We start from the raw sequence: 16,615 nt of genomic DNA on the forward strand, positions 1-16,615 counted from the left end.
TAGTATCTCAGGGGGAAACAGCAACATTTCAGGAAGGAAGAAGCAGAGGCAAGGCAGGTAAGCTAGCAAGTGGCAAACCTGGGATTTGAACCCTAGTCTGTGCGGTGCCAAAAAGCAGTGCTTTTAAGCACTAGTCTACAAGGTCTTCCTTAATTTGCCACTGATTCTGTAAAGAAAGAACTGTGTAGTTTATAACTAGTCCATATAAAAAAGAAATATTTCAGAAAAGAACAAACTTTCAAATGTGAATTTAAACACTAAAATATTTACCTTTTAATTCATCCTGAAAATAAGTTATCCGAGGAAGTATTAACATGAGTTAATTACCCCTTATGTATAATCTACTATAACAAAAACTTTTTGAGGGTGTCTCAGTCTTTTTGACTGACAGTAATAGGTTAAATTTGTGTAAGCTAAAAAGTTTCCACAGAGACATACCTGAGGGATGGCACCATAGTTCCAAATATATCCTTTATAAGGGAACAAATTTGCAACGTAACGGAGTTTTCCCTTTTTCACATCTTGCTTAATTGGGTTTAAAGGGTCCTTTGTAGCAATCTGAAATTAAAGATTCTGAAATCATTATCACTTATATGTGGAACCTAAAATATGGCACAAGGGAACCTATCTACAAAACAGAAACAGACTCACAGACATAGAGAACAGACTTGTGGTTATCAAAGGGGAGAGGAGGGAGTGGGATGGACTGGGAGTTTGGGGTTAGTAGATGCAAACTCTTACATTTAAAGTGGGTAAGCAATGAGGTCCTACTGTATAGCACAGGGAACTCTATCCAATCTCCTGGGGTAGACCATGATGGAAAAGAATACATTAAAAAAAAAAAAGAATGTATTGGAGTTCCCGTTGTGGCCCAGCAGAAATGAATCTGATTAGGAACCATGAGGTTGTGGGTTTGATCCCTGGCTCACTCAGTGGGTTAAGGATCTAGTGTTGCCGTGGCTATGGTGTAGGCCGGCAGCTGTGGCTTCAATTCGACCCCTAGCCTGGTACCTTCCATATGCCGTGGGTGCAGCCCTAAAAAATTAAAAAAAAAAAAAAAAAAAAAAGAATGTATACATAACTGAGTCACTTTGCTGCACAGCAGAAATTGGCATGACACTGTAAATCAACTATACTTTAATAATAAAAATTAAAAATTAGGAGTTCCTGATGTGGCCCAGTGGGTTAAGAACCCGACTAGTATCCATGAGGATGTGGGTTCAATCCCTGGCTCACTCAGTGGGTTAAGGATCCAGTACTGCCACAAGCTGCAGCATAGCTCACAGATGTGTAGGTTGCAGATGTGGCTCAGATCCAGTATTGCTGTGGCTGTGGTGCAGGCTGACAGCTGCAACTCCTAGCCTGGGAACTTCCATATGCCGCAGCTGCAGCCCTGAAAAGAAAAAAAAAAAAACTAAAAGGTTCAAATCACTGTATATTTGCATAAATTATGAAATGCACACTCCCTAGTTCCACTTAATGACATATTTTTATCCTAACACTTTTATAATTTGATATAAAAATTTCTTCATAATCAGTCTTTAAATGGAAAACTTACTTGATATGTTTATGAAGGGGGAAAGAACACTTTGTAATTCTAGAAAGCAAAAACTAAAATCAGCTAGAATAAATCCCAACATTTGAGAAAATATCTAACTTCAGTTTTCCTTTAAAGCATTTAAAATTATTCAAATATTTGACAGTCTATTACATGAGAAGTGTTGCTACTGCCAAAAAACTGAAGTGATTAAAAAATGTTACAAATATCCATAACAAAAAGCCAAAGCTCTTAGGTGTCATCAGGAATAAATTAACAAAATGTGACAGAAATTCCAATAAAACTCTTTGTGGCTGAGGTGACTGGAGAAAGTCTGCTGACTACATGGAGGAGTCAAAGATACAATTAAAGGGAAGAGGACAGGAGTTCCCACTGCGGCTCAGCAGAAACAAACCCAACTATTAAACCGTGAGGATGTGGGTTCAAACCCTGGCCTTGCTCAGTGGATTAAAGATCTGGTGTTGCATGAGCTGTGGTGTAGGTTACAGATGTGGCTCAGATCTGGCACTGGTGTGACTGTGGTGTGGACGGGACGGGACGGCAGCTGCAGCTCCCATTTGACCCCTAGCCTGGGAACCTCCATATGCCGCAGGTGGAGCCCTTAAAACAAAGGGTGGGGGGGGGGTTTGAGGACAGAAGAACAACAGGGAATTCTAGGCTTTGGGAATGCCAAAAGCAAAGGTTTGGGGAAGGAAAGTCTGTAGCACACCTGCAAATAATAAATGGTTAAATTCAGTTGGAGCACAAAGGGAAGACTGGCAGGCCATGGGGGGATACACCTGGAAAACAGACTGGGATTAGACAGAGGAAAACCCTGAACTTTAGCTGTTTAACTCTTGAGCAAATCAGTGCAGCCAGATCAAAACTAACATCCTACACCTGACTATCAAAGGTGACACATACCTCCATCTTTGCATTTGACCAGCGTGGTACTTCAACCACCATGTGGAACACATCCTGAAACACACAGAGAAGGTGAGATGGGCAGGGGAGCTAACTTGTTGTCTTACTTCTAAGAGCATGCCCCAGTTCTTCCCAAATTAAACTGTTCATTGTATCAAATCTTTGAAGTCAAGGGTTTTTAACAAAATGCATCAGCATATAAAGTAGACTGATGGAAAAGAAAGAAAGTAAATATAGAAAGATAACTGTTGAATCAAAGTGGTGAGTATACGATCATTCACTGTATAATCTTTAAATTTTTTGTTTGTTTTAATGGACATAGTAAGTTTTTCACAATCAAATGTTAGGAGATGGAGTTCCCGTTGTTACCATCCATGAGATTGTGGGTTTGATCCCTGACCTTGATCAGTGGGTTAAGGATCTGGTGTGGCTGTGGCATAGGCTGGAAGCTGCAGCTCCAATTCAACCCCTGGCCTGGGAACTTCCATATGCTGCAGGTGTGGCCCTACAAAGGAAAAAACTGCAAAAAATTTTTTAAATGTTAGGAAGGTAGTGTGGAAAGGATGTTTCCATAGAGAAATGAAAATTTTAAACAGAGCAGAACTTTTTTTTTTTTTTTTTTTTTCATAGTAGAACTTGTATCTCTGAGGAAGGCCATCTTCAAAGCAGCCATCTCCAAAGGCTATGCATTTCTTCCAGTGACAATGCAATTACTCAAAATGTTCTTGGATCTTCTGTTTCAAAGGTGGTTTATAAGAAAAACCCCAAAATCAGTTTAATTTATTTATCACACTTTATTTTTTAGCCTGAAAGACAAAAATCAATCAGCTAACCCACATTATTCTCCCAATTTGGCTGTTTTTCTTTTTTGTGTTTTTTAAAATAAATTTTCAATTTCGCTTTTTGGGTCTTTTTTTCCCTTTGTCTTTTTAGGGCCGCACCTGCAGCAAATGGAGGTTTCTGGGCTAGCAGCTGAACCAGAGCTATAGCCGCTGCCCCACACTACAGCCACAGCCACACCAGATCCGACCTGAGTCTGTGACCTATACCATTGCTCATCGCAACACCGGATCCTTAACCCACTGAATGAGGCCAGGGATTGAACCTTCGTCCTCATGGATACTAGTCAGATGGGTCTCCACTGAGCCACGACGGGAACTCCACTTGGCTGTTTTTGAAAATCAAGCACTCCTCAGAAAGATTATAAGTTTGAACTGAAGATACAATATTATCTTTCAAAAATATCTTAAAAAAAAAAACTTAACCAATGGCAGTTCCACTGTAATTAATTTACAGCCTTAAACTGACTACTTGAAATTGGATGATGTATTTAAAAACTGTCATGCTTACTATTTAAAAATGCAATTAAAGAAAAATCCCATTTTGTCATCTCCTTTTGCACACCACAGTCAAATATCAACTTGAAATAGGTTCTCTAATTAAAAGTAAGCTTTAGGAGTTCCTTGGTGGCTCAGTGGGTTAAAGATCCAGTATTGCCACTGCTGTAGCTCTGGTTATTGCTATGGCATGGGTTCGATCTCTGGCCTGGAACTTCTATATGATGTAGTAGGCATGGCCAAAAAAAAATTTTTTTTAATAAAACTGAGATTTAAATAGTCAGGAAATTATTTTTGCCAAGAACTATAACTTTACAAAGGGTACACATGAAACCAAATCTGCCATTACTTTTATAAAATGCTTATTTTAAAAAGTTGACTTAAAATTAAAATCACTTAGTTACACATTTGTTAGAGTTACTTCTCTGCTATTTTACATTTAAAAAAAAGGACTGATAAACTACAAGGGAATAGGTTAAAGGTTCCCAGACAATAATTACCCTGTTGCTACTTTAGCCAAGCAGAAAGCTACACAGATTTATATTCAAGAGGCTAAAACTTGAATATAAATAAAGTATTTAAGTACTTGGTCAAACTGAGGGAGACTAAAGTATTCCAGTTTCTGCTCTAAGCCTTCTGATGCCTACTTGATATAACATAAAAAACCACAAAGTATGGAGACATTATTTAAATCCGGAACAGAATAAACTGCTAAGTCATCACTGGATGGTTTTAGAAAACATAACACATTGTAGGAAACCTCAGGACCAACCTTTGATTAAATTTCATTCCATTCATTGTAAGTTTTCGAGAGCTGCGTCTAACTAGCACCTTGCCTTGGGTGTTAAAATGAACTATCTGGCCACAAATAAGTCAGAACTTTAAAAGTTTTCACAAGCAATACCCTAAAGGTCCATAAGATGGAGCTGTTACTATATTCATGTCATCTGAGAAGCATGGGGGGGGGGGGAACCAAGGAAATTGGCTAGTTATTTTAAAAGAAAACATTACCAAATGAATGAATTGTCTCAAGGAAACAAGTAGCAAATAGAGCTAAAATCACTGATTCAAAGTTTAGAAACAATATTGAATATTTCAATGCAATTAAATGATAAACACACAGAGATCATCAAAATTATGTTACTTAACATTATAAACCTACATAACTAACAGGAAAGCAAAAAGAAAGGAAGGGAGGACATTAAAAGAAAGAAAACATCTTTTAGAAAAAGACTCTACCGTAAACAGAAGAACTCTGAAAGCCTGAAGGCTTGGTACTTTTTAGAAATTAGTTGGGGCAAAAATAGCAAAGAGTATCCTGCAAGGAGCTTCAGAGACAATTCATTCATTTTTGTCAACAAACACATATTGAGCACCACTGTTTTGTGTCGGACACTATTTAGGCACTGAAGACTGTCAACCGAATCAAAGCTCTTTTAACTCTCTAAGAGCTGGATCTCCAAGCCAGGTCATTTCAGCTTATAGGCCTTGGGCTACAACTTGGGGTCCACAAATCTAGGTGAGGGATTTGTCCGTAAAATGAATGTTTAGCATATGTTCAAGTGTCTGTAAATGCCACAGTGATTACCACATATATTTTTTAAAGCAATGAATTTGTAGTAGCTTTTAATCACTATTTTTTCCATCAATTATCATCAAAACAGGTGTTTTTAAAAATATGTTAATATTATAAATGGGGGTGGGTGGAGTATTCTTATTCTTTAGAAGGAACTACTACTAAAAAACAGTTAGTTGGCGTTCCCGTCGTGGTGCAGTGGTTAACGAATCCGACTAGGAACCATGAGGTTGCAGGTTTGATCCCTGCCCTTGCTCAGTGGATTAATGATCCGGCGTTGCCGTGAGCTGTGGTGTAGGTTGCAGACGCGGCTCGGATCCCACGTTGCTGTGGCTCTGGCGTAGGCCAGTAGCTACAGCTCCGATTAGACCCCTAGCCGGGGAACCTCCATATGCCGCAGGAGCGGCCCAAAGAAATAGCAAAAAGACAAAAAAAAAAAAAAAAAAAAAAAAAAAAACAGTTAGTTGATTTCTCCTGGATACCATGGCTACAATTCAGGGAGTTGCCACCAGGTAAACAATGATACTTAGGACTTCCAGGGCAACTGACGTGAGAAATTCAACCAATCACTCCACTGCTACCAGAAAAAAATTTTTTACTCTTCAAACATTATGCATTCCAACTGGAATGCCTGTGTACTGTTGGTAGGGGTGTAAAATGGTACAGGCACTAAGGAAAACAAAATGACGGTTCCTCAAAAAATTAAAAACAGAATTACCACATGAATGAGTGATTCCTTTTCTGGGTATATACCCCCTAAAACTGAAAGCAGGATCTTTAAGAGATACTTGCACATCCACATTAGCTAAAATACAGAAGCTGGAGTTCCCATTGTGGCTCAGCAGTTAACAAACCCGACTAGTATCCATGAGGATGTGGGTTTGATCCCTGGCCTCGCTCAGTGGGTTAAGGATCTGGCGTTGCCATGAGCTGCGGTGTAGGCCAGAGGCTACAGCTCTGATTCAACCCCTAGGCTAGGAACCTCCACATGCTGGGAATGCGGCACCCAAAAGACAAAAAACAAAAAAAAAAAAAAACAAAACAAAACCCAGAGGCAACCAAAGTGTTCACCAAGGGATGAATGGATAAGCAAAACATGGTCTATACGTACAATGGAATATTATTCAGCCTTAAAAAGGAAATTCTGACACTTGCTACGATCTGGATGAACCTTGAAGACATTATGCTAAGTGAATAATCACAGTCACAAAAAAATAAATTACTATATGATTGAACTTACTGTGGTAACTAGAGTAGTGATATTCAGAGACCAAAAGCAGAATGGTGGTTGCCAGGGGCTGGGGGAGGGAGGAATGGAGAATTATTGTTTAGGGGGTAGGTATGGTGTTTCAGTTTTGCAAGATGAAGAGAGCTCTGGAGATGAAGGGTGGTAAAGGCTGCACAACAATATGAAAGTACTTAATACCTCTGAACTGTATACTTTAAAGTGTACAGTAAAGTTTATGCTTTGTGTATTTTACAATTTAAAATTTGAAAAAATATACATTCTAATATTTCCAATGTTAATGCATTTAAAATACTAAGACGAGATTTTAGGATATTTCATACTACCTAGTTACAAATTCATAGCTTCTTTCTCTATTTCTAACTGGTTTATTTATTTTATTTTCAGTCTTTTTAGGGCTGCACATGTAGCACATGGACGTTCCCAGGCGAGGGGTTGAATCAGAGCTGCAGCTGCCAGTCTAAGCCACAGCCACAGCCACAGCAATGCCGAATCTGAGCCACGTCTGCGACCCACGCCAAAGTTCATGGCAATGCTATATTCTTAACCCACTGAGTGAGGACAGAGATTAAATCCGCATCCTCACTGATACTAGTCAGGTTTGTTACTGCTGAGCCCAACGGGAATTCCTAATTCTAACTGGTTTAAACTGTTACTTAGCTCAATCCTGGATTTATTGTTTTATAATCCCCATTATTAGGACTTCTGTTCTCCACTTCTACTCTGCTTTGTATTCTAAATCTCTGCTCTGGCATCAAGCACTCAGCTCCTTGTTTGCAGTTTCAGAGAAAGGAAGGAAGAGTTAGTATCCCCAGTAAGATGATTTTGTCAAGCCTATAGGGAACAGGGAAAGGCAAACCATAGCTTAACTTTGACAGATTTAGAGGAGATTAGAAACGTGAGTCTAAATCACAGCGTTCCAGTAATCAGAAAGATTTATAATAAAATAGTTTTAGAGATAGAAGCAATATAATCCACATCTGGATCAGGTTTTTAATATCGATTAAAGAGGAATATTACAGTAGTTCAGTGATCATAGGTCTTATCTCCAAACCATTTAGTTTTTACTGCAGATGAAGTCAGCAGTCTGACAAGTCACTTACTAAGGAACAGGCTATGGCTGTTCGGTAGGTTATTATTACTGACAGCTTTAATTATATTAAAGATCTTATATTACTGCCATATATAAGGAACATGCTCTTCATTTAATTACATCCTATCTCTGAATCTTGGCAGTAAAGTTAAATATGTCTTTACTGGAAGACTTAGGAGCACCTCATAACTTAACGATCTTTCTGCAACGCTGGATCTGAAGCCCAATGAACATGACATACTGTATTGCAAAGGTGCATTACTGGCTTAAATTAGGATTTTCAAGTTGACTCTTCATGAGTTTCTCTAGATAGCTTCAGAAATTACCAAGTAAAGACCAGGCTTAGGAAGAAATACAAAATCCTCCTCCTATTCTGTCATCCTTCCTTTTATTTTTCTGTTTTGCAATAAAACTTGGAGAAAATCCATGACGGTAGAGGGGATTTTCTTCCAAATGTAGAGAATAGATATAAAGCAAGAGGTTAATAAAAAATAAATTTGCCTTTAAAACAAAGAAATAAAAGCTACTAGAGTATTATTGGTGTATAAAATTCCTATCAAAAGAGCTCTTGTAGTTAATAAGGAAATGTTCTACTCCTATAAAGTTGCTTTTGTAAAGGTATAGAAGCTTTCATCACTTCTAAGATGCACTTCTTTGGGTTTTTTTCTGGTCTTTTTAGGGCCACGCCAACAGCATATGAAGGCTCCCAGGCTAGGGGTTGAATTGGAGCTGTAGCTGCAGGCCTACATCACAGCTACAACGCCAGATCTGAGCTATGTCTGCGACCTACACCACAGCTCATGGCACCACCAGATCCTTACCCCACTGAGCGAGGCCAGGGATCGAACCTGCATCCTCATGAATCCTAATCAGATTCGTTTCCACTGAGCCATGACGGGAACTCCCTAAGATGCACTTCTATCAAGTATTCACCAGGTAACAATGTCTCTTAGCCCTTGGTTTTAAGTTTTTGCTCCAAAGCTAGTTTTGTGATTACAGGATATACTCTTACTAAAGGGTGCCTCCTGTGCACTGTCAATGGGATTATAAATTGGTGCACCATTCTGGATAATAGCAAGGCAGTTCCTCAAAACACTGAAAAAAAAAAAAAAAAAACTACCATATGATCCAGCAATCCACTTCTGGGAATATACATCCAAAAGAAATTAAATCAGAATCTCAGAAGAAATATCTGCACCACCATGTTCACTATAGCATTGTTCACAATTACCAAGAAATGGAAACAACCTAAGTGTCCATCAATGGATGACTGGATAAAGAAGCTGTCATACACACACACACACTGGAATATTATTAAGCTTTTCTAAAAAAGAGAAACCCTGGTGTCCCAATAAGTTAAAGATCTGGCGTTGTCACTGCTGTGGCTCAGGTTGTATTGTATCTGTAGTGCAAGTTTGATCCCTGGCCTTAGAACTTCCACATGCCATGGGTGTGGCCAAAAAAATGAAACCATGCATTTATGACACATGGATAGATATTCTGCTAAGTGAAATAAGTCAAACAGAGAAAGACAAATACTGTATAATCTCGCTTACATGTGAAATCGAAACAAGTTGAACTCATAGAAACAAACTAGAATGATGGCTGCCTGGGGTTGGAGGTATAGCAGAAGTGGGGGGATGCTGATCAAATGGTACAAACTTTCATTTATAAGATATGTACGTTCTGGGGACCTAATGTACAGCATGGTTCTATGAAATTTGGTAAGGAGTAGTAGATCTTAAGTGTTTTCACTGGATACAAACCCAAAATAAATGTGAGGTGATGGAGAGGTTAATTAACTCGATTTGGGGGGGGGATCATTTCACAACATATATCAAGAGATCACAATGAACACCTTAAATACAATGACAGTTTGTCAATTATACTTTAACAAAGCTGAAAGATTAAACTTTAGCAAAATTTTAAAGAAAAAAATAAATATGTTCCTGAGTTCTTTCAATAACAAGTGATGACCGTCTACTGGAGAAGCAGACACAAGGAAATATGATGACCAACATTCACACTGTGCACCCCTCATTCATTTAGCATTATAATTTCATGATCCCAACCAAAAAAAAAAAAAAAAATTGGCTCAATGAACTGTTAAGCACCCAGGGGAGATGGTTAACCTATTAAAATTTAAAAACAGATGTTAAACACCCTTCAGTAATATTCATTTGTTTTCCATTCACACAGATTTTCTACTCACAGCAGTTTTAACAAAACTCTTATTTTAGTAATACATACTGCCATATACATAGACAATAATAAAATTTAATTGGCATGTCATTACTAAGAATAAACTCCTACTTTTCCCCTAAGATGAACTTTAGGATGACTAAATTTTGAAAACAGATATTCTAACCATAATCTGTTTACTTATCTTTATAAAATCAAATGTCTGCATTTCCAACTGTCAACCTTTTGCAATTTGCAATGACTATGAATTTTGACCATAGAAGTTCTTTCTAAGATATATGCACATTTATCCCTGATTGCAATTTCAGAAGGATACGATCTCAGAACCTCAGAAACTCATCAATGAGTATTCCAGGGCTTCATTCACCAAGATCCCTGGACTAGAAGACTTTATAGCCTTCCCAAATGAAGAAAATTCTTATTTCCTTCTAATTCTAAGCCCCCCCCCCAAAAAAGCCTTTTTTCCTGCGTAAATATCAAAGATATATTTATTGTAGAAAATTTGGAAAATACCAAAAAGCTGCTTGTGAGTTCTAGTTTTGTTTTGTTTTGTCTTTTTAGGGCCACATCCACAGCATATTATGGAAGTCCCAGGCTAGGGGTTGAATCGGAGCTGAGCCGCTGGCCCACACCATAGCCACAGCCACATGGGATCCAAGCCACGTCTGCGACCTACACCACAGCTCATGGCAACACCAGATCCTTACTTAACCCACTGAGTGAGGCCAGGAATTGAACCTGCATCCTCATGAATGCTAGTCAGATTCATTTCTGCTGAGCCATGATGGGAACTCCGAGTTCTAGTTGTTAATCCTAGACAGTTAAAGAACATAGCTGAGAGCTTGGAATGATGGCTAAAGGAGAGAGTCCGCATAAGGGCTTTAGCATAGCGCTCAATGTAACCTACAACATGCACTAAGACCAACAGTGCCCAGAGGTAAAGCACCATGCTCAATATGGCAAAGTCAGTTAGCGATAAAACCAGGACTAAAACCAAGATTTCTTTCTTTCTTTCTTTCTTTTTTTTTTTTTTTTGGTCTTTTTGCCATTGTCTTGGGCCGCTCCTGCGGCATATGGAGGTTCCCAGGCTAGGGGTCGAATCGGAGCTGTAACCACCAGCCTACGCCAGAGCCACAGCAACACAGGATCCGAGCCGCATCTGCGACCTACACCACAGCTCACGGCAACGCCGGATCCTTAACCCACTGAGCAAGGCCAGGGATCGAACCTGCAACCTCATGGTTCCTAGTCAGATTCATTAACCACTGAGCCACGACGGGAACTTCCCTAAAACCAAGATTTCTTAACTCCTGGTTCAGTGATAAAATAGAACTCTGAAAGGCTTCAGACATAACTGGTCATTGTGGTCAACATCATTATCCAATTTTTAATTTTTTTGGTTATTGGGTATTGAGACTTTAAAAGCCAGGCATTCACTGCGACTGCACAATAAGTGCATATTTAATCATCACTACTTTTTTTTTTTTAAGTCAAATCTATCAAAAATTTTTTTGTCAGGAGTTCCTGTCGTGGCTCAGCGGTTAACAAACCTGACTAGTACCCATGAGGACACAGGCCTGATCCCTGGCCTCGCTCTGCGGGTTGAGAATCCGGCATTGCCAAGAGCTGTGGTGTAGATCACAGACATGGCTGGGACCCCGAGTTGCTGTGGCTGTGTTATAGGCCGGCAGCTGCAGCTCTGATTTGACCCCTAGTCTGGGAACCTCCATATGCCGTGGGTGTGGCCCTAAAAAGACAAAAAAAAAATTTACCTGGGAATTCCTGTTGTGGCTCGGTGGGTTAAGAACACAACTAGTATCCTTGAGGACTCAGGTTCAATCCCTGGCCTTGCTGCAGCTGTGGTGTAGACCAGCAGCTGCCGCTCCAATTTGACTCCTAGCCTGGGAACTTCCATATGCTGTGGGTGCAGCCCTAAAAAGACCCCAAAATTTTTTTGTGTTTTTAAAATTTTTATTCATTTTTTGAGTGAAAGATTTTATATATATCTTATATATAAAGATTTTGTATAATATATCTCGAGTGGATACATATATATATCCTTGCCTTCCTTTCACCCAGTGGATTTGGAAATAACCCAAGCAGGATATCTGAGTCACAAGGATTTCAAGAACTGGTTGGATTATACCAAATCAAATGTTATCTATACTGAAAAGTCCTGATATGGAGTATATTACAAGCCTTTTGGTATTTTTTCCTTATAGAGCCGACTGAGTTATGTCAAAGGCACATTGCCTCATAATGACTAACTATATATCAAGGATAAAGTCTATGGCCACCCACACAAAAATGTATTCACATAAACCTAATCACATTGAAATTTTTTTCAAAAACCAATGGAATTTTTTCTGTAGCCAACCAAATCAGATCTTTTATTTAGGCTATAATCCAAAATAAATTACTAAGTACCACACCCTTATTTGTGTTCTGTTTAGACTAAGCTTCCTTAAAAACAGAACAAAAACAAAAGCACTCTTTCCTGCCTTCTCAAGCAGGAGTCTGAAGTGCTGAAGTTCACTGAGGTGTGGACTACTGGTGAAATCCAGAGTCACTGCAAGAGCTGTGGCTTTTGAGCCAGCCTTGGGTGGTACAAAGGCAGAATCTTCAATTGAGTAATCCCAGATTATAGATATAACCAATCCCATGTAAGACTTCAGAGTTGCAGAGTAACCCAAGTGAAGGTGTTATAAACGACACCAAAACATAGTTTCAGTTTCCTATTTGGGGGTAACCTGCAACAGCAACAAGATAAGGCACCATCACCGGTATGATCCTTGTGGTCCTTGACTAGAATACTGCCCAATAACTTATAGCTTTGGGCTGTTTATGTCCTCCCAAAATTCATGTGTTGAAATCCTAATCCTCAAAGGTGATGGTATGGTAGGTGGGACCTTTGGGAAATGCTTAAGGTGGAACCCTCATGAATGGGATTAGTGCCTTAAAAAAGAGGCTCCAGAGAAAGCCCTAGCCCTGCCAGAGAGGGACGCAGCTAGAAGCCTGCAACCAGAAAGCCCTCACCCAACCATGATGGCATCCCGATCTTGGACTTCCAGCCTCCAGAATGGCAAGCAATAAATTTCTGCTGTTTAGGAGTTCCCATTGTGGCTCATCAGGTTAAGAACCCTACTAGTATCCATGAGGATGTGGTTTCAATCCCTGGCCTCACTCAGTGGGTTAAGGATCTAGCATTGCTGCAAGCTTCGGTATATACTGCAGACGAGGCTCGGGTTTGACGTTGCTGTGGCCGTGGCAAAGGCCAGCAGATGCAGCTCTGATTCGACCCCTAGCCTGAGAACTTCCATATGCTGCAGGTGTGGCCCCAAAAAGGAATAAAAATTTTTTTTAATAAATTTCTGCTGTTTATAAATTACCCAGTCTATGGTAGGTTTGTTACAGACCAAACAGGCTAAGACACTTATGAACATAAAAATCTCGGTTATGTTAAGAAAATATTTTCCTTCTTTAGCACATCTGTATATGCCAAAGTACCATCAATAAACTTAAGGTCATCATTTTATACCTCTTCACTACTTAAAATGGTACGAGATGTTACTACAAAGTACTTTGATATACATACTAATTATACAACAGATAATTCAAGCCGGCCAAATGATGCCAACGCAAGAGGAAGGAAGTATTCAGTAGTTCATATCAACTCCCAGGAAATCAGATGTAACAAAGTAAAAGTTTCTGAATAAATACAGCTTAGAGAATCCCACAGGAGAACACATGCCAATTAGAGGTCCCTCCCGTAACTATGGCATGTAATTGGCTTCAGACTGTTTGCTCCACTGCCTCGAGTTAGAGCCCAGCTCAGGCAGGCTTCTCAGAAGCAACATGCAGGTTAGATTTTCTGCTACAGACCAAGTGTCAGTATAGAACTGTAGTAATCTTCCCAGAAGTACAACCATTTTATCTGTTTCTGATACTCAAACACAGGAAAATGCACTATCTTAGCATATACACAGATAAGATTTTATCTTTATTATTCCAGACATGCATTGGAATATGATACTCATGTATTATGTATTGACAGCTAGCTAAGGGAGATCAGTAACCTAAGTAGATTTTACGACTCAAAAAGATTTGCATTCCAAGTTCCAGTCATAGCTCAGCAGGAACAAATCCCACTAGGAACCATGAAGCTGCAGGTTCAATCCCTGGCCTCGCTCAGTGGGTTAAGAATCCGGCGTTGCCATGAGCTGTGGTGCAGGTCACAGATGCTGCTCAGATCTGGTGTGGCTGTGGCATAGGCTGGCAGCTACAGCTCTGATTAGACCCCTAGCCCGGGAACCTCCATATGCCACAGATGCAGCCCCAAGAAAGAAAAAAAAAAGATTTGCACTCACTGTGGATCAAGCTTTCTGGTTGAACAAAAAAACATTTTTAAGGTATAAAAAAGAATCTGACATACACCCTTGTGTCAATTCTTAAATACAGCACAAACTCTTTCTGTTGAGAAGGAGGCTAAAATAATCAATGGCTTTAAAAAAAAAAATAACTACTTAAATGTGTACAAACAATGCATGCTCTTTATAAAAAGATTAGGAAATACAAAAAGGCAAAAATGAAAATAAAAACAAAAAGAGCCATTAGCACTCCTACCTTCCAGGGATCACAAAGACTTTGGAACACATTACTGGATTTTTTTTTCCCTAGGAAAGTACAGATCTTATCCTGTGTGACTTGTGCTAAAGTTAGATTTCTTTAGCTCACTCATGTGTATAGAAATAAGTATCTCTTTAGTCCGTGGCCTTACCTTTTGTTAACTCTATTTGCAGATCTTAGTTCTACCAGTCCATTTAAATTACTGAAATTTAATGTATTCACTTAATAATCTGGTCAGTTTTTACTGTTTAATTAATACTCCACAGCCCAAATTTTGTGCTGGCTACCTGGTTAATTTTAAAACCACTTATGAAGTACTAAGATTTTAGTTCCAAATATACACATAGAAAAGACCTGTAAATTTTTTTTTTTCTAACCAAGGCAGCTTTAAAACATTTGCTTCTGTTCCTCTATTCCTCCTCCAAATTAGAACAAAATAATCTTTTGATCAAATAATCTGGATTTAAGACTGTATCCTTTCATCCATGCAACTTTAACCCACAGCATAAGCTGGTATTTTAAGCACTTGTTAAGACATATGAGAAAATCCAGGAGTTTCCTGGTAGCCTAGCGGTTAAGGATCTGGCGTTGTCACTGCAGCACCTCTGGTCACAGCAGTGGCTTGGGTTTGATCCCTGGCCCGGGAACTTCTGCATGCTAACAGCAGGGCCAAAACCCCCCCCAAAATCCATATGTTGAACTAGAAAAGAGACTACAATCAGAAAAGATCATCTTACCTTATCTGCATAAATTGGAATATCATGAAATGGAGATATATATTGTCCTTTTTCATTTTCTGTAAAATGTATTAGAAAAAATTATTACTCTTTTTGATTAATTATATTCCTGGATCCATGAAGTACACATTTTTAAAGACTTCTTTTTTTTTTTTTTTTTAAGAGAATGCTTAGGTTTACAATAAAATTGGGAAAACGGTATGGAGATTTCCCACATACCCAATTCTCCTGTTCATTATCAACACCACTCATCAGATTTTATTCTCACCCCAGAAAAACTGATTGTATACTTCACTTTCCTGGTTGCTCCAAGATCAGGTTAGGTTTTCATCCTACATGTTCCTTAGGGTTCTGATAGGTACTGAGCTCAACGGTGAGGGTGGGGAACGCCTTACAAACCTTCGTATCCCACAGCCTGTTTTACAAAAGGCAATGGAATTGTTTGGATTGATTTTACATCAGTTAACAGTTTACAGAGCTAATGAAATACCTGGCCTCAAGGGAGAAAGGAGGGGACCAACTTGCCCAGTTATAAAGCATGTTGCTTTAAGTGATGTTCCAAGAAGACAGAGACATCTTTGATTATGATTTTTTTTTTTTTTTTTTTTTGCTTTTGCTTTTTAGGGCCACACTCGCAGCATATGGAGGTTTCTGGGCTAGGGGTCGAATCAGAGCTGTAACTGCTGGCCACAGCCACAGCCATAGCAATGCAGGACCTGAGCCTCGTCTGCGACCTACACCACAGTTCATGACAACGCCAGAGCCTTAACCCACTGAGCGAGGCCAGGGATCGAACCTGTGTCCTCATGGATGCTAGTCAGATTCATTAACTGCTGAGCCACAACAGGAACTCCCAATTATGATTTTCTTAAGGATAATCTAGTTGTAACAACACTTGAAGAAATAATTTCTGTAATCTAGAAATCTAACTACCATATACAAAAAGTAATTGTAACACTTCCTTACTATTCTTGAGGACAGTCCACATTACATTCCTTCAAGATTAAAAATCAGGAGTTTCCATCGTGGCTCAGTGGAAACAAATCTGACTAGGAACCATGAGGATGCAGGTTCGATCCCTGGCCTCGATCAGTGGGTTAAGGATCCAGTGTTGTGAGCTGTGGTGCAGGTAACCGATTCGGCTCGGATCCCATGTTGCTGTGGCTGTGGCGTAGGCTGGTGGCTACAGCTCCAATTCGACCCCTAGCCTGGGAACCTCCATATGCCGTGAGTGCAGCCCTCAAAAGACCAAAAAATAAATAAATAAATAAATAAAAATCAAAGTGGAGTAACAAAAATGGAGCACTGACCACCGGCAATGGAATATTGGTCCCTTT

The 16,615-nt window shown here is 39.3% G+C and overlaps 1 protein-coding gene across 2 annotated transcripts in view; it reads right to left on the reverse strand.

The window, feature by feature from the left end:
- Nucleotides 1-16,615, reverse strand: part of PPA1 (inorganic pyrophosphatase 1) — a 35,243-nt gene that overhangs the window by 16,657 nt on the left and 1,971 nt on the right. For both annotated transcript variants that reach the window (XR_014828063.1, XM_001925080.7), the window contains exons 2-4: nucleotides 15,279-15,337; nucleotides 2,462-2,515; nucleotides 439-558 (exon numbers count right to left, since the gene is read on the reverse strand). Coding sequence is in view for 1 of the 2 variants with exons in the window: in XM_001925080.7 (XP_001925115.3) it covers nucleotides 439-558; nucleotides 2,462-2,515; nucleotides 15,279-15,337 (233 nt within the window). In the remaining variant the exon portion in view is untranslated. The remainder of the gene's footprint in view (nucleotides 1-438; nucleotides 559-2,461; nucleotides 2,516-15,278; nucleotides 15,338-16,615) is intronic.

Source organism: Sus scrofa, chromosome 14 (assembly GCF_054392235.1).
Source record: "Sus scrofa isolate SSC_HxYL_T2T_F1_AM1 chromosome 14, Sscrofa_HxYL_maternal_Yorkshire_Landrace_v2.0, whole genome shotgun sequence".
NCBI classification, from domain to species: Eukaryota; Metazoa; Chordata; class Mammalia; order Artiodactyla; family Suidae; genus Sus; species Sus scrofa.